This window comes from Streptopelia decaocto (genome assembly GCF_964273445.1).
Source record: "Streptopelia decaocto genome assembly, chromosome: 7".
In the NCBI taxonomy this organism is placed as follows: domain Eukaryota; kingdom Metazoa; phylum Chordata; class Aves; order Columbiformes; family Columbidae; genus Streptopelia; species Streptopelia decaocto.
The window spans coordinates 66,842,600-66,865,530 of NC_138661.1; the positions used below are offsets into that span (position 1 = coordinate 66,842,600).

A 22,931-nucleotide genomic window follows, 5' to 3' on the forward strand; every position below is an offset into this window, starting at 1 on the left:
CGGGCCCGGCTTTGCGCTTCGCAAGATCGCGGCGGCCCAATGGCAGCGGCCGTGGCGGCGGGGGGAGCGGCGGGATTGGTGCAGGAGCTCTGCTGATCCCGGCGGAAACCTCGGCGGGACTGAATGGAGGAGGATGCTGGGGGGGGGAGGATGCCGGGGGAGGGGGATGATGCTGGTGGGGGAGAGGGAGGGGTGGGAAGGGGCCGAGCTTCTCACAAAACAGGGTTATGTGCGTGGAGAAAATGCATCAGTGCGGGGAAAAACCAACCTAGGGGGCACTTCCGAGCAAGCGACGAAGCGATCGCAAGGGCCAGGCAGCGGGAGACAAAGAGAAGGGAGGACATGAGCGAAGGCAAAGGGATCAGCTGAGTTAAATCACGGAAATAAAAAAGCTCTTCCCCTCCGGCACATCCCGAAGAAGCGCAGCGACAGGTCCCCCCCTTCCCCTGCTTTGGGCAAGAAGACAAAGAAGCGAGTTGGCCCCATGGGGAAAGGGGGTGAGAAAGGAGGGGAGTCGGGGGAGCCGGAGGCGCAGATCCGCTTCTACACCTGGGAGGAGATCCAGAAGCACAACCTGAGGACGGACAAGTGGCTGGTGATAGAGCGCAAGGTGTATAATGTCACCACCTGGGCAAATAGACACCCGGGGGGTCAGCGAGTGATCAGCCACTGCGCCGGCGAAGATGCCACGGTAAGGACAGACACACAGACACACACTCACGCTGTCACCCAGCTCCCATCACCAACCTCTGGTGGCCCTGCTGGTTCCTGAGAAGCGAGCCAGCTTTTGGGCAGCCTCTCCCCATCTCTCTCTAACACCTGCTGCACACCCAGCTCTTTTTCAAAGAAAAAGGGTTGATCCAAATTTGATGCAGCTCCTTGGCGATCAATTCCATTGAGCCGTGGCAATTCGCGGCATCTGGAAGATGGGTTGGTGGAGACTGCTCGGCTTGAATCCCGCTGTTTTTTGTCTTTGTGTCTTGTTTGTGCTGTGCCTGGAGCTGCGAATCCATGGGCAAAGTGTCCCAAATCTTCCGTTGTGCAGCGTGTAGCTTGTGACACGTCCCAGCAGCCAAGCACAAGAAAGGGTTAACGAGAGGCCTCTCTGTGGTTCAAAGTTGCTTCTGTGAGGGGAGTGAGCCTGAGGCTTTAAAACAAGGAGCCTTTTAGCCTTTGGGTTTTTTTCTCTTCCCCCCAGGAGAGGATTCTCTAGAGAATTTAGTTACAGGTTGCTACAGAAAATTGAAACTAAAAAAGAAACCCAGTTGCTGCTGCTCCAGCTGCTCCCGCACTTCATAGCCGGTTCAGCTGCCGCTCATGTTTCAGCAGCTTTAAAATATAAATAAATAAACAAAAGAAGCAAAACCAAACCAAACCTCGAAAAAGGAACAAATTGCCTCGGAGATTGTTATCTGTAGTTTGTTATGTGCAGTTTCCCCCCAAGCCACCCTCTTCGGAAGCGCACCCAGAGAGCACGTTCTCACCCCCGGGGCATTAGCCCATAGTTAACAAATTTAAACCGCTTCAGAGCTTTTCCGAATATGTGCATGGGAAGAGGCAGGAGAGACCAAGCTGTAACTTTAACTCTTTGTCTCCCACGGCTTTTAACACCTTAGCGAGGAGGACGCTCTGCGTGTGGCACAGTCCCCTGGCAAGAATGACTAACCTTTCCTTTTCCATCCGTCTCCATTTGTCTGTGGGCTGTGGCTATTTTCCATTCCTTTCCTTGAAGCACTGAGCTGCGTTTTGGTGTTCCTGTCCCCTTCCAATAAATCCTCTGAATGAATAGCTTTCTCTGTCAAAAAGATGGGCCAGGTTTTACTTTTAGCTGCTTAAACACAGGCCAGAGGAACCAGAGGAATTTGACTCCTGTCCCAAAGAATTTAACTCAAATATTTCCACTAGAAACCAAAAAGCATCTGCTCTTGCATTTGTCTCGAATCTTTACAGGGGAGAGTGAAACGTGGGTTTGGGATTCTACTGCTTGTCCTCCTCCCACCTCCCATTGCATCCCACTATCCTCTTATGGACTTATCTCCATGAATGCTCTGAAATTGCTCATCACTGCTCTGAGCACTCAAACAGAATTGACATCTGGTTCCAGCTTCCCCTGTGGTGAATAGCAGTTTACTGCCAAAAATATCTCTCTCTCATTCAGGGTGAGAAAAGCCTCGGGCTTGACACTGTCAAGGTTTAACTACCACATTTTTGTATATCAACTGGGGGAGCTCAGGAGGAAAAGATGATGATAAAAATTCAGTTTAACATGTTTAGATTCCTAGTTTGCACGTGGCTTCCGTTTTTCTCAGGTTGTCCTTAGCACCACATGTATTTAGGAGCTCCAGCCCAGCAAATATGCACCGAAGGAACCTCAGCATCTTGTCCATTTATCCCGGACCAGTCCTTTAGAGGACCATGTGTGTCCATCTACCACCGCACTCCTCAGCTCTGCCAGGCCACTCTAAAGATACCTTCTTGGCCATGTGTGAGCTAATTCAGCTCAGGATGCTCACAAGACATCTAATTGAGAAGCTTCCACGACATCTGTTATGTTGAGCATGCTCAGCTCATCAGGTTAGGAGCACCCAGGCTTGCTGATGCACAAATTTTCCCCACAGGTTCTAACAATACTGAGCATTTATTAATTTTAGGCCATACTTTAACATGCTGAGACAACATCCTAGTCTGAGACAACCTGTTCTGGTGTCACATCATGCACAAAAATGTTGCAGAGATGTTCAAGGATGTGAAAGAACATCCTTGGCTAATGGCACTAAGCACTTCAATGATCAGATACTGCTCATGCCTCAGTAATACGAAGCTTTTTTCACCGAAAGCAGCTGGAATAATTCCCACTTGCCCAATCCCCATAGGACACTTCAGCCTATTTGGCCAGTAGGTGACAAAGCTGGGAGGTCAGGTGTGACTATCACACCATACATCCCATCTTTTGCCTTTTGCTTTTTATCTCTAATACAGAACTGAAGACGACTCCAAAATTCAGGCAGTATCTTACATTCAGGACCTATTAGTAAAGGAGATGCATAAGATATAGCTAATAAAATAATCCTTCTATTACTATAGCTTTCTGTGTGATGGTGGTAAGAGTATCCAGGAGATGTTATTCTCTCTGCTGCTTGGCAGTTATCCTGAAAAAAACATTCTCTACGTATGCCAATGACATATATATGTATTATTTCTCAAATGAAGGTAAAACTTCCCTGCTGCCAGTATTTCCTTCATGGCGCAGGCTTGTGGGAGCAGTGGAGTGGAAGACAGGTGGTGTGGGTTTTTAAGTAACAACCGTGTTTTGACATGTGTTTGCATTTCTGACCTGTTCCTACCTTTACTTTTTGTCCCATCCGGTAAGAAGTGAGGCTAATAAGTTCAGAAGCAGAGGACAACTCATGGAAAAGTCATTAAAAGCATGTTTAGAAAACAGAGAGGCTTCTGGCACGGAAGCCCCAGGTAGACGAAAATACCTTTTAGGTGACCAGGCAGAAGCTGCTGTTGTGAGTCACCCCCCAATTAATACAACACAAATCAGCGAGATCTCCAGCACGGTGGTACCCGGTCAGACCTCCAAAGACTTGTTTCCCCTATTAGTTTAAATAATATTGAGTTGATACTCAATACTCTTTGCTTCCCCACTCGTCCTGCTCTCCCCTCTTCTTTCACACCACCTGCAAATTGTGCGAGGGAAGGAAACTAGAAACCAGACCGAACATTTCAGGGACGCTTTTATGGGTCCAAGAGCAGAAAATGCTACAAAAACTAAAGCACCGGTAAAAAAGTTTTAAGACTGGTCTGCTACCAGTTCTGCTACAGCCCTCCACTGTAACCTTGGGCAAATCAGCTCTTTAGTGCATCCTTCCCTGTCTGTACAAGGGAAAGAATGGTATTTTTTAAGCTTAGGTGGGCTGGGAAGATAACATGAGAGAGGGTGAAGTATGCAGAAATCATAGTAAAGCAAATTCCTCAAATTAAGGAATGAAGAAATGACCTCTTTTCCCCACCCCCCTTACTTCTTCCCCTGTAGCCTCTGGCGTTTTATGGCTTTTATAATCTTCAAGTCATCCCACAGAGTTTTGTTTCTCTCCTGCGCCTGTAACTCTTCTCTCCCCCCAGCCCCTCTGCCAATGATGTATCTCTAACGTCTCACATATCATTTCTTTAAGTTAAATGGCTCAGATCAGCTTTCACTCTCCTTCTTTGCCTCCCACAGCAAAGCCTCTATGGTCAGAGTATTCCTTTGAAGCTCAATCCAAAGTCTTGGAATCAGGTGAAAGTTTGTGTTGATTCAGGTGGACTTTGGGGCCAAGGTTGTTGGCTGGTATTTTTGAACACCAGCACTAGACTTTTGATGCAGGTCAACTCCCAGAAGGGTCAGTGAGCACTTCCCAGCCTGCCCTTTCTGTTTGGGCCAGAAATGAGGTTTTAGTTGGTCCTTACCATTGTTAGGCAATGGGACAAAGGTGGAAAGGTTCAAGTATGGTACTCATGACTTCTATTTTTGACTATTCTTTCTCCGCCAGCCTTAGCACTTCATGTAATTATTTATATCTTTACAGCTCTCCCAGGTGATTTCCTAGAGTTAACTCCAGCTCTGTGCAGTAAGAAAAGGGCAAGGACAGAGTAAAAGTTCCTGACCTTTATCAACTTTCTGTCCCTACCACTATTTTGGGGTTAAAATTCAAGCCATGCCATGGAAAAGGAGGGGTGCGCAACATCCCAGCATCAAATATATGGTCCCACCAGGCATCTGTAGGACATGGGTAGAGAAAAACACGTGCAACAGGAAAGGAGTCCAGATAACAGTAAAGCCAGGCAAAGCCATGGGCGCCAGGATCAAAAAATATTCTACAAACGAGGCTTTGTCCTTCCTTATTGGAAAAAGGCTTGAAAATATGTAAGAAAATGATTATTCCAGATGGGTTTCCTGCTTTCCCAGCCTCAGGAGTGGATGCGATAGAGTCCGTTGCTGAAACTTAACAAGCTATTTATGTCTATTACCACATGTTTGAGAGGATACAGAAAATGTAGCCAATGCTCACAGCATGTACTGAACAAAAAAATACACAAACAAGCTCACAAAAGATTAATGGGCCTCTTACAAGGACAAGCAGCCACATAACACAATAGAAATGACCATTAGTCTTATCAGAGGTATTGGTAACTATCAGGTCTTGGAGGCTGTTAAACACAGTAGCATATTTCAGGGTAATGAATAAAGTTGGTTTTTGGTATAACTGCTTTTTTGGCCACTAGAGAGTTTGATAGTTAGCACTTCAAAGCAATTGCTTCAAGTTCTATTATACAACCCAGTTTTTGGTTTGGTTCCTTTCTAAGACATGTTTCCTGGACTTGCATGGAAGTAGAATTGCCTGGTTGTAGAATCAAGAAGTGTCAAGATAGCACTCAGTTAAAAAAAAAAAAGGAGAAACACAGTCTCCAAATGAAGAGTCACCACTTTCTGCCCAGCTGTGTTAGTGCTGGCATCTACAGGTCTGGCCAGAAGACCTATTTTTTGTATCTGCACTCATGTCCAGGTTCAGTCACCCCCTCTCCTGAACTGCCTCCAGCCAGCAGACTCCCAAAGGGTATTTATATCCTGCTGGGGATTTGCACAGACTCCTCTCTGCCTGCCTTCTAAGGGAATTAACAGGATTGGGGTATTTAGTTGCTTAGGAAAAAAGCATTTATTGAGGTGCCTTTCACCATATGTCTCAACAGCATCCCTCGTCTCACCATTCGCTTCCCATAGATTAAAAAAAGAAATCAAGATTCTCCAGTACTGACCAGTGACCGCGGAGATGGAAGTCAGGCTGGCACCCTCTTTCACAGCGACACGGGGGGACAAATACACAGAAGGACAGTGCTGGAGATGGATGGGAACAACCCAAGGAGCGGGAAGCAACAGTTTATTTCTGAATCTCACGCTGTTACTCGTATTTCCACTCCAGGATGCGTTCCAGGCCTTCCACATCAATCCCACCTTGGTGCAGAAGTTTCTCAAGCCGTTACTTATTGGGGAGCTTGCTCCAGGGGAACCCAGCCACGACCGAGATAAAAATGTGAGTATTTCTTTCTGAGTTGGGGCTTATGATGGGTATATCCCATCATTTTTTTCCCCTCTCGGGGTGACCTCCAGGCCACAGGGAGATTATAAAGGTCTCTTCACTTCTCCAAAGAGGGAGAAAAGTGCTCAGTGAGTGACCACCTCTGTCTAGCAATGTGCACATCCCAGTATAGATGAAAATGCATGTGGGATGGGGTGACACATTCAAACTGGCTGTACAAGCCTTTCCTTTCCCCCAGAGCCACCAACAGCTCTGTCATGGTCCTTGTGTCCCATCTCTAGCAGCCCATTCCATGTGCTCAGGATGGACGGGTCCCATCCTGGTGGGAAATGTCAACTGAGACACGTGGGCTGGGACCTGTGTCCCTCCTGCTATTCCTGCGCTGGTGACCAACCTCTAAAACACATCATCGCTTGTCTGTTGTGGGGGGAAGGAAAGGAGTAGGCGAAGAAGTCTGAATAGACTTCTGAACAAGTTCCTCACCACCTCAGCAAGACCTGAATCTCTTTCACTGCTCTGCAGCTTCCTTTGACAGATTAACTCCCAGGGAAAATTCCTCTTTGAGACTCAAACTGGCTTATCCTGCTAAGCCCAGTAGGAGCAAAGCTCTGGAGAGCAGTCACATTTGTGCCACGAGCAGTAGGTACCTATGGGCGAGGTGAACCAGATGTCTTGTTTTGGTGGCTGTATTTAAGGAGCAGCAACCCAACAAGTTCCTTTTCCACCTGCTCAGCATCCTCGGTGCAGCTCCGCATCCCTCCCAGACACTCCGCTCATCCATTATTCAGGCGCTGTGCACGGCATGACGAGATCTTGCCACGAAACTCAATCCCGTCCCGTTGTTTGTGCCTGGCCATGATTATGATATATCTGCCTCACTCACAATAGAGGAGATGACTCCAACCCGCATTAACCCAGGAATGCTCCTCGTGAATGATCGCACGGTAGCTGACCCAAGTATTAAATAGATGACGGGAGCTCTGGTATTGGGTGAGCTCCAGAATGATGCATAAGTAATAGGACTGAATTCTCTTTCTCCAGCTGCCTTTTTGATACCTGTAAAGCTCATTCAGAGGAGAGTCATCAGCTGATGTAACTCTCAGCGGAGCCAGGTCGTGCCGCTGATTCACAGCAGCGAGCTTGAATTACTCTCCTAGCTCAAGGTGCAAAAGGTCAGGACGTGGGCTCGGGATGTTTATTCATAGCAAAGTGCTATGAAAACGTGGAGGAATTTCTGGAGTGGTCAACTAATGCAAGAACTAGTATGGAACTTAACCTTCTTTCCTCAGACAGATTCAGACTCACGAGCTGCACGCTGTGTCTTGTGCACCTATTTTGCAGTCCCAGCTGGTGGAGGATTTCCGAACCCTGAGGAAGACGGTGGAGGACATGAACTTGTTCAGAGCAAGTCCTTTGTTCTTCTCTCTTTACCTGGGCCATATAATTGTAATGGAAGTTTTGGCTTGGCTGATGCTTTTGTACTTCGGTACCGGCTGGATCACAACTCTCATCCTCTCCTGCATCCTTACAACTTCCCAGGTAAGAGTGGTAGGCATGGAACGTACTGGCTACATAAATCACTTAGGAGAAGGCCAGTGTGTGCTAAACTTTTCATGTGACTTTAATTACCAGTACAAAACATTAATGTCAGTGAAAAATATTCATGACATACCTGCCACTGTGGTGCTTTCTGGCCACCCCTGCCCACTGCTGATTGTGGCTCATGTATTTTCCTCACCTCTTTGGCCTTTCCTTGGTGGATTTGGTAGTGTTAGGTTTGCAGTTGAACTCGATCTTGATGGTCTTTTCCAAACTAGATGATTCTAGGATTCTATGTTCCCCTCCCAGAATGAAAACAGAGATCTTCGCCTTCTCACTTCAATTAATTCCCTCTCTTCCTCACGCTCAGAATTTGCCTTCTATCTCCATTTCCTTTTGTGCCTAACTCTGATTTCAAACACCTTCCTAACTACTTTATTTCCCTTCATCCCAGGCGCAGGCAGGGTGGCTGCAACACGATTTTGGACACCTCTCTGTCTTCAAGAAGTCTTCTTGGAACCACATCCTCCACAAGTTTGTCATAGGACACCTGAAGGTAAAGGGGGTAATGGACCCAAGGCACTGTGGCAACTATGTCGACGTAGCAAACTGCAGCATTTCCACAGCGAGCAGATGCACAGAGGAGAAGTTAGTAGCCATTGCACATGGAGATGTTGTGCTGAAGAGAGCACAACCATAGCTGGTAGAGAACGCAGCAGTTCCGCAAGCTTCAGTGGAACCACGCCAGTTTATAGCAGCTGAGGACAAAGCTTATTAAATTGCATAAAACCCAATTTTCACATCACATTTTTGCCATGCCCTTCACCTCCTTCACACTGAGGTATATTAGTCTTTCAAATGTCCCATCCTGCTACATCCCATCCATTCAAGATGCCTTCAGAACTTCTATCCTGGGCAAGGTCCAGTGCAGTCCAGGCATCTCAGCATCCACCTGCAGTAGGAACTTATAGAGGTTGGGACATGACTTCATCCATTCTCCCAAATCCATTTCATCTTGCCTGCCTCCTTATGGGCACAGGTAGCAGATGCAAATTGCTATAATAATCAATAAAGCAGCAAGAGGGTTCAGGGATGGACCTGGTAGCGTTAGACTTGACAATCTTAAGAGTCTTTTTCAAGCTAAATGATTTTATGATTCAGCCACTAACAACTTCACATGTGGGAAGACATGGGGACATGCAACTCACTCAAGATATACTTATTCCCTGATCTTTCCATATGGATGATCTTCAGTGAAGGCAAACCAGCCCTCTGAAACCAGCAGTCTCATAGCAACCGACAGCTTACACACTTACTGCTCATCGCTATTTCAAAAGCAAATAACGGCTTGGCCATAATCAGAGTTTTGCTGGTTTAGTTTGTATAAATGAACGGGTGATCCTACCGTCAGAGGAACTGTACTTTTCCATGGGTTAACTCCTTATCCCTGTATCTGCCCAGGGTGCCTCTGCGAACTGGTGGAACCATCGTCACTTCCAACACCACGCCAAGCCCAACATATTCAAGAAGGACCCAGATGTGAACATGCTGCATGTGTTTGTCCTCGGAGATACGCAGCCTGTTGAGGTAAGGAAAAGTGGGGAAAATGTGGAAAACGGTTGTCCTAAAGGGCTTCAGAGAACACTTGTGAGAAAACAAGAGTTGGCTGTATTGGTAGACGGGAATTACACAGCCAAGACCTCCAGGAATGCTGAAAAAGGAAACGTTTCATGCAGGGATTTCATCTGTCTGTGTTGTCTGACAGGAGTTTGGCCATCACACCCTCCCAAATCTTGGGCTGCAGAGCAGGATTTGTTGTGTATTTCCCGATCCATTTGCTGTGTTGACCGCAGGAGAAAAGAATTTGGGGGTGGCTTGGGAAAAGCGATGAAGATGGGACTGGAAAGAAGGCAGAAAGCTGTTTATGACAACTTCATCCTACTGGCTTGAAATAGAAAGAGGAGAAAATATGGCATTCCTCAGTAATTCATCACAAACATTTCAAAACTGATCTTCTGTTTCCACTGAAAAATGTATTTCAACCTTAGTCCAGCTGTGCTCCAGATAACCTGGACAAGGTTCTCTCCACTGGAGCCCTTGCCGTGCAGTTGAGGGGATATTGCTCGCATAAGCAACACCTTTTTACATTATCTATATATTGTGATGCTGCACATGAAATACCAGGCTATGTTAAGGTATTTTAATTCAATCTGTCCTGCTAGAGCCAAAATATTTACTGTCTATTGTATAACCACCTACACAAAGGACATAAACCGTGCACCATCCTTGGTCTTTTTTACAAAGGAACAAGTAGTTCTAGTTTAATAATAATAATAATAATAATAATAATAATAATAATAATAATAATAAATATATATATAATCTGCAGTAAATACAGTATAGGGGAATACAACATTAAAAAGTTAATGGTTTCTCAGCCAGCTTTTGTGCCACTAAAAAGTAACTGCAGACACATGTAGGGGACATACATGCCGGTATATGCACATGTATAGACAACACCTTGCACACACAGAAGTTTCAAGAGGCAGAAGGGCTCTTATATTTGACTAAAGTGTAAACCTCCAGGAGTATAAAAAAGCCATTATCTAGAAGATATAAATCAATATCATGCTCTTCATTGCGGAAAATCTTCTGCCTGATGACTGAGTTTAAAAGCAGACAGTGGTCCTGCCACTTACAGGGAAAATTAAGAGTGTAGATATTTCTGACAACAAGGAAAACTGAATCTCCCTCCTCCAAAATATCTGAAATGTTAGGCCGGCATCAGTTTCTCTCAATCCTCATACACACTGGTATATAATCCTTTTCCGAGTGATGCTAAGCACAGTTTCAGAGCTCAGACCAGAGGGAATGATGTAGCTGATTTACTGGTGCTACAAGAGTTACCTTCATTGGGAAGTTGCTGTGGTAAAGGAAAAAATGCAAGTTCACAGCAATCCAGATTCCCCATGCGTTACCTCCCTGTGCGAACATTCCTGGAGCTCAAAAAGAAGACACTTGTGTACAGCTCTAGATATTTCACTAAGGAGATGAGGTTAAGGGACTGGGTGTTCTTGGCTCCTTTTCACTGAAAAGAAATGGGAACCTGCAAAAATGCAGCAACTCAAGGTCCAAACCTGTGTTTGGAGAAACTCCTCTGCATCTGCTGTAACAGGAATAGTAACACAGGAATCAGTGCAGAACAGCTCTCAAGTAATGGAAGTTATCTGAATATCAAGCAAGAAGACTCTAAAACAGAATTTACATGTAGCACAATTACAAAGTCAAGGCATTTAACCACACCAAAGCACTTTGTACCTCTACTGGTGAGGGAATTTAGTTAAAACTCCACAGGCAATAAATATTGCAGGGAATCTTCTCTTACATGTGAGTATCATAGTCCAAGCCTGAGCTTTCTCTGTGTCCTGCAGTACGGCAAGAAGAAGCTGAAGTACCTGCCCTACAACCACCAGCACGAGTACTTCTTCCTCAGTGAGTATCTGCCCTGCACGTTTCCTTTTTCCCTGAATGCCACTCAGCCTTTTCAGGAGTTCAGCTCCTTAAGTCTCAACTCATCCTCCCCTTCATCAGGACCACCAGCCCCTGTGCAAGCCCCAAAATCGGTTCCACAGATTCTTTCCCTAGAACCAGTCCTAAGTCGCTGGCTCCTCTTTCCAGCCCTCTGATGGCCAAAACGTTTCCCTTTGCTTTGCAGTCTTCCCGCCTCTGCTCATCCCCGTGTATTTCCAAATCCAAATTATCTCCACCATGATCAGGCGCAGGTTCTGGGCGGTGAGTGAAACGTTCCCTCAATCTTCATGGGGTCCGGCTGGCTCGTAAGAGTTCACACTTGAGCAGGGAGGGAGGGTGGGCAGGGGTCACACTTTGCTCTACCAGTTATCCAGCATCCCTAACACGACCAGCAAGGACACGTTCTATGAGACAGCCAAAGTGATGCCTGATGTCTCCTCTCTTCCCCTAGGACCTCGCCTGGGCCATCAGCTACTACATGCGTTACTTCATCACATACATCCCATTCTATGGCGTTCTGGGATCCCTGTCTCTCCTCACTTTCGTCAGGTAGGAGATAAAGGGCATCCCCATTGCTGTCCACTCCCTCCAGAGCCAGAGGAACCAAGCGTCAGCTTGGCCTTCCATCTTTTAGGTTCTCTGCAGTCATTGAGCTCATTGTGCGTTACCTTGGCTATTCCCACTGCTTCACTCTCCTCTGATCATCTCCCAGTTCCAGCTCCCTCTGCAGAGCTGGTTCTGGTGCTCAGCACCATCCCTGGCCCTGCTGATGGCTCAGCCAGGATCCTCCTTTCTTCCCTCATTCCCTGTTCTCACATGCTGCCTGATCCCAACACATTTATGCTTTTGTTTTTCCCACTTTGGTCAGTATTGGACCTTTTTTGCGCAAAAAGAAAAGGCATCAGACATACAAAAACCTTCACCATATTAGAACTTTTGCCTCCACAAAATTTAACGTTGCCGTTCCTTATTTCAGTTTGCATATTTTCAAAACACTTCGGACCTGAGGAAAACAGGAGATTCAAAAGACATATATTTGTCTAAGAGCCTAACCAACCTTTTCTGTCTGAAATCATGTTGAAAAACTTATAGAATCATAGAACAGTTTGGGTTGGAAGGGACCTTCAAAGGTCATCTAGTCCAAACCCCTTGCAATGAACAGGGACATCTCCAACTAGATCGGATTGCTCAGAACCCCAACAACCAACCTGTTATTTCCAACACTTCCATATATTAAACTAAAAGTGAAATAAGGCAAAATTGCAAATTCAGACCATCTGTTCTTTCAGAAAACAAGCCTAAAGGCTAGAGGGAGGATGCTTCTGCACAACTGCCTTGTCAACACCCATCTAAGTCTCAGCACAGAGAAACTACTTTGGGTAAATAAAGAGAAGAGAGTGAATTCCTGTAGGGTATCATACAGGTGCTGAAAATGCAGTTATACACCATAAGCAATAAATAAGCCACTCCAAAGCAATACCCAGCCCAGTGCAGAGTTGAGACTTATAGTAAAGGTACTGAGAAAGAGAGGTATTTAATTCCATACCTTGGAAAAATACTTTCCTCACAGGTTGCATCTCCTATTGCTCCTGGAAAATCTGAGTCTGTTCACCTCGTATCCCAATCTGCTGTATCAATTATTGCGCTTTTTACTTGTTTGTTTTTGCAGGTTTCTGGAGAGTCACTGGTTTGTGTGGGTCACCCAGATGAATCACATCCCAATGGAGATTGACTCTGAGAAGCACAGAGACTGGCTTAGCTCTCAGGTAACCTGGGAGGGAGAGAAAACCCCTGGCTCAGCCCCAAACCAATTACAAATTTACTTCAAGAGTGGGTCGGTTACCACTATCCCCAGGTATATGGTCTCTGTCCATGACCTTTCCCATAAAGACGTTCTCCCCAGAGCCAGCAATGCTGAGTTAAGATATGGAAGTCCAAACTCTGTTAATTAATTTTACAATAAAAAGATTTGTTCAGATTTGAGGCAGTATCAGGTTCAAGCTGCTTCTCCGTGTGATCTATTTTAGCTCATACGTACAAGCAAATAGAAGAACCCCAATGAAAATCAAAGCTGAAAAGAGAGCTTAATATATTTCTAAAGTTTATATTTCAGCAATAAGGACTGATATTAAAAAAAAAAAAGCTCCTTTCTACATCTTTTTAATGCCTGGTCAGACAAATCTGCCTTTTATTTACAGTGGTCCAACCCTAGAGGATAATGAGAGCAACTATGACACAGGCCATATGAATTTGGTATAACTGATCTGAGAGAAGAAATCATCTCGTGTTAATTAATATAATTAGTATCTGGAGTTGTAATGAGTCCTTGAAGTGAGCTTTCAAAGTCTGGTGGTCAATTTCTCTCCCTTTTGCTAAAAGCACAAAAGCACTTAAAAAAAAGTGCTAAAACCACGTCTTTGTGCTAAAAGCACTATCGGGAAAGCACCTGTTTTAAATGTAACACATGAATAGAGTCACTGAAGCCATGGGAGGGTTCAGATGTTCACCTTAAGCTTTTGCTTAAGCACTTTATGCAACTGGAATTTGTAGCCAGGGAGAGGTTGTGAGAATGAGAGAGTTGGGGAGGGGGATTATAAGAGATATATTGGGTGGGAGGGAGAGACAGAAGAAAATGTGTGTGATAAAGAGGTCAATCTCTTTGACACTGATGTGGTTTTATGATGCATCTTGAGGGGGTGAGGAGAGCGTCTCTCCTATGGTTACTATGCAGAAATCACAGTGGAAGGGGAGTTTAAGCAAGACTACCTAATTTTACAATTATCAATAGCAAGACTAGCTAAGAAATATTTCCAGAATATTCAGATCTTGCACTTCAGGCAAACCGGGCAACAACCGGGTGGGATGGGAAAAGCAGGTTTGCTCTGTCCGTACATTTTTCCTCCCCTATTTTCCACCTTGATACCATTGTTAACCACCTGATCTTCAACAGGAGAGCTGAGATTTAGTCTGTACTTGGACTGACATGTGACTTGTCACCAAATGTCCAAACTGCCTCCTTATATTGTCCCCTTAAGCCCTGAAGGAGGATTAAAGTTCCTTTTGGTGCAGCCACCCATCTCAGCGCAGCAGTTTTCCGCACGGTAGCGCAGTGAGATGCACATCGGCCCCAGCCAGCGGCAAGAGGAGCTTCGCTCTGATTTGTAGGGTGAGACTTAACTAATTGTCACCGCTGCTTTCCCTTCCCCACAGCTGGCAGCCACGTGCAATATCGAGCAGTCCTTTTTCAACGACTGGTTCACCGGGCACCTGAATTTCCAGATCGAGCACCAGTGAGTATGGACCCAGAATCATTTGGCTGTTACCAAGTTGTCACAAGACTGGACTTGGGGGCAGGGAAAGTTTCTAAGGGCACATGTGTAGGAGGGGGCAGGATTTTTGGAGCTCTACAATAAGGCTCCCAGACTACTGGGAGTCATAGTCTTGCTTCTACTACAGGCATGGCATCTCTCTTGCTACCAAATACTTCAGCTTTCACTCCCACAATTTTAACTTGGGGTTTAATTAGGAGTCAGTGGTACAAATCTACCAGTTACGATGGCTACAGACTCATATCCTCAGCTAACGACTTGAACTTGAGTAGCCATTGCAGAAGTCTCTCCCTGAAGCTCAGGACACTGTGTGGGTACCGTGTTCGAGGAAAGATATTAAAACCAGGGCCATATGGACCATTAGTTTTCAGTGACAACAAAAAATGTAGAAGAGGCTAAGGGGTAAAGCTGACTGGTTTGGAAGTCAGCTTAGGAAGCCTCCATGGAACAGCACAGGGCAAGGTGATCCCAAATTCTTCTTTACCTGCTTCGCTGTGTTCCCTGAGCTTCCAGAGATGGGAAATCAATGCGTTTTCACAAGCCTCCTAGAAGCAGAGGACTGTGAATCACAGACACCTCTCTGTGCCTCTCTTGCTTTTGTCTGCTTGTAGATCTTGAGGAGGAGGCTTCAATAATTAACCCCCGTGAGGAGGCAGACGGAGATGCTCATCCCTTGGGGTTAGTCTCCAGAGTTTTCTCAGGTTTGTTTTCTCTTCCCGTGCTCCAGCCTGTTTCCAACGATGCCACGGCACAATTTCTGGAAGGTGAAACCTTTGGTGAAGTCATTATGTGCCAAGTATGGAGTCCAATACGAAGAGAAGCCTCTTGGAAAAGCATTCGTAGACATCGTTGGGTAAGGCCTTCGTATCATCTGCGCCTTGCAATTCCTTGTTAGATGAACATCCTGTATTTTCTAGCACAGAGAATTCAGGATACTATAGACCCTTCAGGAATACCACGTCGATGCGTTGTCATCTGGTGTCACCACATTAATAATCTTCATGTCGCAGCCCAAGGAACACTTAGCGAGCACCTAGATGGGTACTAACTTGATCTAATAGGGACCTTTTTTATCGTACCTTTTTTAACATGCTCTATTTAAGATTACCTTTTTTGAATGCTGATGATTCTTGCTTTCAGGAGCTGGCAGCATAAATTCAGTCTGTAAACAGATACATCAAGAGAATGAGTCAGGTTGCAGCATGTGCGGTTTCCCATTTGAGCCCTGCCAGCAGAAAAAGGTTGTTCCCCGTGGGTTTAGTTGAAGACTGGTCTAATAATCCTTGTCAGGCAGCCTCTGCGTTAATGTTTCTGTCTCAGTTACTCCAAGGAGAATAATTCATGACAGGGAACATGAGAAAGTATTGTACAGTCAAGAGATCTCCACTCTCAAACCATCCTAAGCAAATGCAAATTAAAGCAGGTTTTCCCCAACATGCAGAAAAGGCTGAAAACTGGCTCAAAACCTCCTTTAGTCCTCTCAGCACAGGAAAATAAACGCAATACTGAGACCCAGGGCCCAACATCCCACCATGTGGTACCCATCATAAGTTCTCAGGAACCATCTTGGCAATTATTTGCCCTCTCAATAGAAGGATCATCTCCTGTAAACAATATAAAGCTCCAGATCATATTGTGTTTGTCAGGAGACTTTTGGGCCCAAAACCAGCTCAGATCTGACACAGAATATTTGGGGAGGTGATACAGATGGGGAAATTCTGCTTGAGAATTCCTGGGGGGGAAGTGGGGAGCCCAGGCAATTCTGCTCTGCTCTTTATTCATGGCCAGAGGGGCTACACAAGTGAAGTTCTCGCTCACTGAGTCTCAAACTGGTCACTTTGGGGGCTTAAAGAGCAAAATAGCTCTTGCTGTATTTACTATACCAGGGAAAGACACTCAGTGTCCTAAGGATTTGCATTGAAATTCAGTAGTGTGTTTCTGTATAGGAAAAAAATGACAGAGAGAAGATTCACAGCCAAAAAAAAGCCCCTTATGTTTATTTTCTTTCCACAGGTCCTTAAAGAAATCTGGAGATCTATGGCTGGATGCTTACCTCCATAAGTGAACGTGAATCTTAATGGGGAGGTGTGAGTGACAGGGAGGGACGGGTGGGTGCGCGGGGGGGAAATCACACGCGTGTCTTTTACTCTCAGATTTCAGTCTATACAGATTTCGGTCTCTATCTACGGGCACAGTTGGAGGGGACCTTCCTCTCTTGTCAACTGCTACTGGTATGGGCTCAGGCAACCTGTTAAATCCAGACAGATTTTCAATGTTCTTCTGAGGATGAGAAGCGATGCCAGTCTTGCACAAAACAGAAGGTTGGGAGAGGATGGAGAGGAGGAGTGTTTAAAAAAATGGGCATTAATATCCCACCTTGACCTTCTCTTCACAAGATTCAGTCTAGTCCTACCTAAACCCCTCAAGGCCCTGATTCCCAGACACAACAGACTTGTTAGGCTTCAGTGACTATTTACAATCCAAGGACACCCCAGTCGGTTTATGCCTTTTTCCCATGTTTGAGTTTCATTTTGTTATCAAGCAAAGAAATAACGTGGCTCCCTCCTTTCCCTCCCTCCTTCCTTTCTCTAGTCATAGCATCACTTTAGGAAAAGCTGTGATACTGACCCTGGACAACTAATGTGTAACCGCCTCTCAGGAGGGTTAATATAGCTGTATTTTTATGAGCAGCCCCTATTTCCAAGGGTCCGTGGAAGATCTTTGGGCTTAAAGAGCACAATGTCTCCTTTAGGAGAGGGTCTATTTTTAATGAGCAGCGGGTCTGGCATAGCAATGTGGTTGTCAGTAAATTCCACAAAAGACCAAAATAAGGCACATAAGCAAAACTTACTAATTGCTCGTGAGTGCTCCTGTGTAACCACAAACGGTCTTTCCAGCAGAGCGGTCGGGCCGCCTGCTGCAGGAAAATGGCATTTCTGCCTGTTTGCACACGCCTGGCAGAAACCAAACCTCTTTCTGTTTGTCGGAGGCCAGGAGCAATGGGACTGTTTACCCTTCTCTTGGGAACAATCAGCAAAGAAAAGGGGTTCTCCCTGCAAAAGGAGGAGCTGCCCGACCATTTGACTTGGTCCCCCGGCCCTTCGAGGGCGCAGCTGAAAACAGAATTAACCAGGCGGTGCTGGTGCTATGAAACCTTCTGGAGAACTCTCTTACAAGTTTTCTAAAACTCCATTTTTTCTGCCTAACACCTAATTACCGAAATCCATTAATGGCTTATCGGGAGATACGGTTGAACAGCTTCCAGGTGCTCCTGTATCAGGCAACCTGATCCCAAATAAATCAAGGGCTTTAGATTGAGTTGTAATACAACCGAAGAGACCTACCTACCTTTTAGTTCATGCTAAAGGGCTGTGGTTTCCAAAGCAGCCTCTGGTTCCAGCAGCTGCCTCGTTGCTCGCTCAGCACACTCAATACTCTGGTTATTAGGCAATGACTTTGCACGCCTTGTTACTCTGCTCCGAAACTGGATCCTCTCTGGAAAATCCTTGAATGCTCGTAGAATGTCACAGAACCAGCGAGGTTCTTCATGCACAGAGACAACCCTAGGACTTAGAAAAAATGAATGTATCCCACCACCCCACACCCTCTTTGGAGAATGAGAATGTTTCTTTGCTTACAGATGGGAAAGTCATAGGCAGGACTGTAGTTTAAGCCAGCGAGTAATACTTAAGGTTTGTAAAGGGCTTATTCTAGTGTTCGTGCCCATCATTAAGATGGCAACACCTGAATGTCACTATGAATGGTTAGGATGAAAAGCTACTATCTCCAGGGTGTCTGAAGCTCAAATGGACTTTGAGCAAATTTTATAGTTGGTTTCTAATAGCATAAAGAATAACATCCTTCCACCCAGGTAGTAGCGGGACTGTGGCTAACATTGTAAAACTGCCTTAATACGTGCATCTCTTTTTCTGACTCCTTGAATGTATCTGGCTGTCTCTGCTCCAGCAAGGACGACCACAAGCACTCAGTAGCATCAGCACTGCAACCTTTTCAATACCCAGCTTATTTTTCTGACAGTTTGTATATTTTCAGCCCTCCAGTTCTCATTTCCAGAGCAAATATTTCCTCAACTACAGATGCCTCTTCCTCCTTAGAGCTGTCCCCTCTTCTCTCTCTTACCTTTCATCTTGGGAAACTGTTTGCTTTTTAACACCTAGAGAAACTGCAGCAGACTGACAGCTCGGCCTAGGTAAATAGTCCAGGTTTAGCAGCTTGGCTTTCCTGCTTGCCACTGACCGGTCTACTGGAAGGACTGTTTTTCTGCTAAAAACCCAAAGTACTGCCAACACAACAGCCTGGCCTAACAGGAGGCAGCAGCTTCTACTGATGGTGAACTTGAAGCATTCAAGGAGAACAACCATGCTACAAGATCCGCAGAAGGAAAGACCAGCTCTTAGGCAAATGGGCATTTTTTCCCCAAGATCTTGGCAGAATATACAAAAGGGAAGAAAGGAAGGACAGGAGAGATCTTGATATTAACTCTTCCCCAGGGACTTGCTTCTTTCAGACTCCCAAAAAATTCCCTTTTCGTGAAAAATGTTCAGTTGCTCAAACCCAGAAATAAAAACTGTGCAATGCTGTAGTCAGAACCGATTTCCAAGTGTCATGCATTGTCCTTGCTGTTGCAAGGCAAAAAAGGTCTGTTCCGCAAAGAATAGGTCACCAGCCCTTCGTAACCTGCAGTGTATTTTTCTCACTCATTGTACTTCCATGCACAAAAAGTTTGCCTGGTGAAAATGTAAGACGCTGGTTACTTTTTCAGGCAAAGCCTCTCTGGTTCGTATAGTTTCTTCCCCTCCCTCCAAAAAATCCCAGCCCTCTATTTTGGAATTCAAACTGTTTCGTACACGCCTTGATGTACAAGTTCATCATTTAACCAGAGCAGGTCAAACAGATCCCTGAGAAAAAGCCCTCAAAGCCTGGAGCAATCTGTTACAATTTTAATTGCACTTTGGTGCTTCTTAGGTTTACAGGAGATATTCCAGAAGTTTCAGTAAAACTGTGAACTTAAGTGGATATAAAATTCACATGACCTTGCTTGGCCTTATCTCCAACCTGGTCAAAACGCAGCCAATCCATCACACATCAGCATCCCTTGCAGGTTACAATTAGCCATCAAAATAGTTCAGACACCAAAATTCAAGCAGAGCTTTGCCCAGCTTTCTGAGGACCGCAATTAACTAGTTTCTCTGAAAATAATGAGGTGAAATCTTGCATGCATTGCCTCTCAATAAAGGTCATTCATTTGCGCTGTATTGAGACACAAACACAGAAAAAAACAATCCGTAACATGCTGGGAGCCTGCCAGGGTTTATTTAACCCGGTGTCTAAACCACGTCATTGGCTCCGTGAGCACTTGGCAACAGCGAGAGGCCACGAGCTGGAAACACAGAAACACAGAGTTCGTTTCAGGCCAGATAATAAAACAATAGGCAGGAAAGTACCGGATTTGCTGCTTTTCAGTCATTTGTTATCGCAGACTGGAGTGAAAACTGGAGGACCAGGATGGGCAAAGAGAGTTGAGCTGAAGCGGGAGAGAGACGGGCATGTGTTTTGGGAGGAGTACAGAGATGGGAAAAACGTGAGAGCAGAACCAGCTGGGGAGGGATGGAGAAAAAATACCATTGGGGTGGAGAGAAGAAAAAGCAACTTGAAATCAGGTGTCCCATATTCTCCCCTTAATGGCTGTTATTAATATCTGCCTGGACAGCAGCTTATGCCAGAGACAGGAGGCAGGAAAGGGCAGAGCGTGGGCTCGAAGGTGATGGCTGAGGTTGGACACGTCCTGGGGAGCTGGATCTTGCGTTGAGCTGGACCTTGTGTTGAGCTGGACCTTTCGTTGAGCTGGACCTACCCAGCTCTGGGAGCAGGGACGGCGCAGGGTGACACACACAGTCCCCTTCAATAGAGCATCTCCACCCCCTGCAAAGCTCGTGCTGGTCCTGCTCGCTGGCTTAAGTAGGTTAAAGCTGCAGCCCAGACCTTCAGCAACAATTCACTGAAGGCCGTGGGTCTGTGCCAGGTTTGGGAGCTAACACGAAATCTAGCCCTGTGTTTCCAGGCAGAGGTACAACGGGAACTAGGGCATTTAAACATGGAGATTTTTTGCCTCTAAGCACAGATTTGAGGAGTCTAAGGTCCAAACTGCTCACTGAAATAGGGCCTGGGAAGCTCAGAGCATCAACAGAGCCTCATCAGGATGTCTCCTTGCTACAGGTGCTGATTACTGGCTGGATTTTAGGTCTTCATTAGGGCAAAGACACCCTTTTCTTTCTGTAACAAGTTGCCATGTCCTAGCCATGGCCTCTTCTACTAGATGCTTTCCTAAGAAAGCCTTCCTAACAGAGTCCTAACATGTCAAATGTTTCTAGGAGTTGCTAAAACATCAAAAACACATTCATTGTATGACAAGCTCCTGATTATCTCCTTCTTACTATATATATATATTTCAGTAACTCAGAAAGAACAGTTTTGTGTATTCTGCTGCTCAATAAAACCATAACTATTTGTTGACCATAAAAATGCTCTATGTATTTTTTCCAGTCACAATCAGAGCCACCATGGTGCTCAAAGAACCTGTTTCTCTTGGAGTATCTTCTGCAATGCAACTCCACTAGCAGGTAGCATGGAGAAGCCAACTAAGCTGTTATAGCGAGGACATGTCACCATCCAGGTCTGGCCCTGAGACCAAGAACAAGTGTTCAAATTCAGAATTCTTAAAGGATCAGGGTAAGATTTGGCAAAAAGGGTGACTCAAGTCTGAATTTCAGCTTTAGTCTTGGAATTGCTGCTCTCATCAGTTCCAAAATCAGATCCTATAGCAAGAACTGTAAGAACATAGTGGAAGAAGCTCTAGAAAAGGATTTGGGATGAGACTTGATGAAGCCTCTTAGAATTTGCCTAGACCTCAGTTTTCTGCCCATTTGTTGCTCATCCAGAGGTGTGGTGAGCAGTAGAAAAGCAGCAGCTTTTCTAACCAACAACTTGACCCAGCACTTCAGCGGGCTTGAGGTCACCAACACCAGTGGATTGAGGTCACCACCACCAGTGAAACTGAGGTCAGCCCAGAGGCTTTAACAGAGCCAGGAGAGTGTTAGCTCTGGCAAATAAACCCACTTGTCCCATATCACCAGTTAGAGGAGCACACAACAATGGACAGAGGCTGGGGGTGGGAAGCACATAGGCTGTCCCAGGTCAGCAGACAAAATGATAGTCAGGAAAGGCCGGTTGATGGTTATCTGGTACCTTAAACCAATACTACAGTTTTTCAGAGTACGCATTAATAGCTTCATAGGTGAAGTCATCCTGCACAGAAAATGCTCCATGAGAAGTCACAGAACAGAAAATGACCCTACCTTGCCCCATTATTAGGACTTTTATTTGATCCTAGAATAAACACATTCCCCTAATACAAACACAGGAAGCTCTTACACAAAAACAAACAGTTGGAAATTGATATATCACCTGGCTTCCTTCCCTGGGAGCACAACTCTTCCCAGAATATCTGAGCACCCAACGCACCGTGGTTCAAAAGGGAGGAAGGACCTGATAGTTCTGAGTCCACGTGGATTAAGATGCCAACGCTCCAGCCACATCTCACAGCTGTGCCGAAACACTCTGCTGGGAATCCGCAGGTATGAGTTGAAATGGGGCAAATCAGCCAGTTTTATCTTTCACAAGCTTAGGCTCAGCTTATCCAAAGTCCAGCTCATCCATTTTTTATTTACCTGACTTGAAGTCTGTCACCAGTCGTGACAGACTAAATCTCCCATGGGGTAGCTGAAATTAAGCCTTTTCAATTCCTTCCCTCCCTTGAAATTAGCACAAGGATGGCAAGGAATTTAAGGCATGAAAACAACATAAAATACACCTAATATTCTGATGTTAAATACTTATAGACTGGTCATGGAGCTCATCAGTTCCAACTCTATTTTTAGCTACTTAGTGGTCTAAAAAGTCAAGACTTCTGATTGGCAAGCTCTAGAAAGAAGCCTTCATCCATGAGCAATATTGCTTAAAAAAATGAAGAATATAAAATCTGTTTTACTTACTCTGCAATGGCCCAATTGCAGATGTCTCAGGAAACTCTGTGTTTCACAACACACCTGGATGCAGCATCAACATAATAGGAAAAGTGTTCATGGTGCTCATATAATACAGTTTTTCCCAGATAGTGCCAGAAAGTAGCTCCTTCCTTGCAACAGGGGTTTAAATTCTGTCCGGAAAAGTCAATGACAAGTTAAGCCTCTGAAAAAACTCAGTTTTTAGCTCAGTCTTTGAGCTGGGGTTACATCATATTATCTTATATTTTATTGGGCGGCTTGACAAATCTGTCTGAATTCCTCAAGCATAATATAGAAACATTTTCATAGTGCATCTTGCTTATACTGTCCCTCTCTCCTGGGACCTGCACCCTGTTCTACATTCATTA

The 22,931-nt window shown here is 45.3% G+C and overlaps 1 protein-coding gene across 1 annotated transcript; it reads left to right on the forward strand.

The window, feature by feature from the left end:
* Positions 1 to 214: 214 nt before the first annotated feature.
* Positions 215 to 21,022, forward strand: LOC309442367 (acyl-CoA 6-desaturase-like). Its single transcript, XM_082058146.1, has 12 exons — positions 215 to 691; positions 5,964 to 6,074; positions 7,422 to 7,619; positions 8,074 to 8,175; positions 9,081 to 9,206; positions 11,051 to 11,111; positions 11,335 to 11,411; positions 11,602 to 11,699; positions 12,820 to 12,916; positions 14,361 to 14,440; positions 15,207 to 15,332; positions 16,493 to 21,022. Exons 1-12 carry the CDS (start codon positions 485 to 487, stop codon positions 16,542 to 16,544), a joined length of 1,335 nt encoding a protein of 444 aa, XP_081914272.1. The 5' UTR covers positions 215 to 484; the 3' UTR covers positions 16,545 to 21,022.
* The last annotated feature ends 1,909 nt before the right edge of the window (positions 21,023 to 22,931 follow it).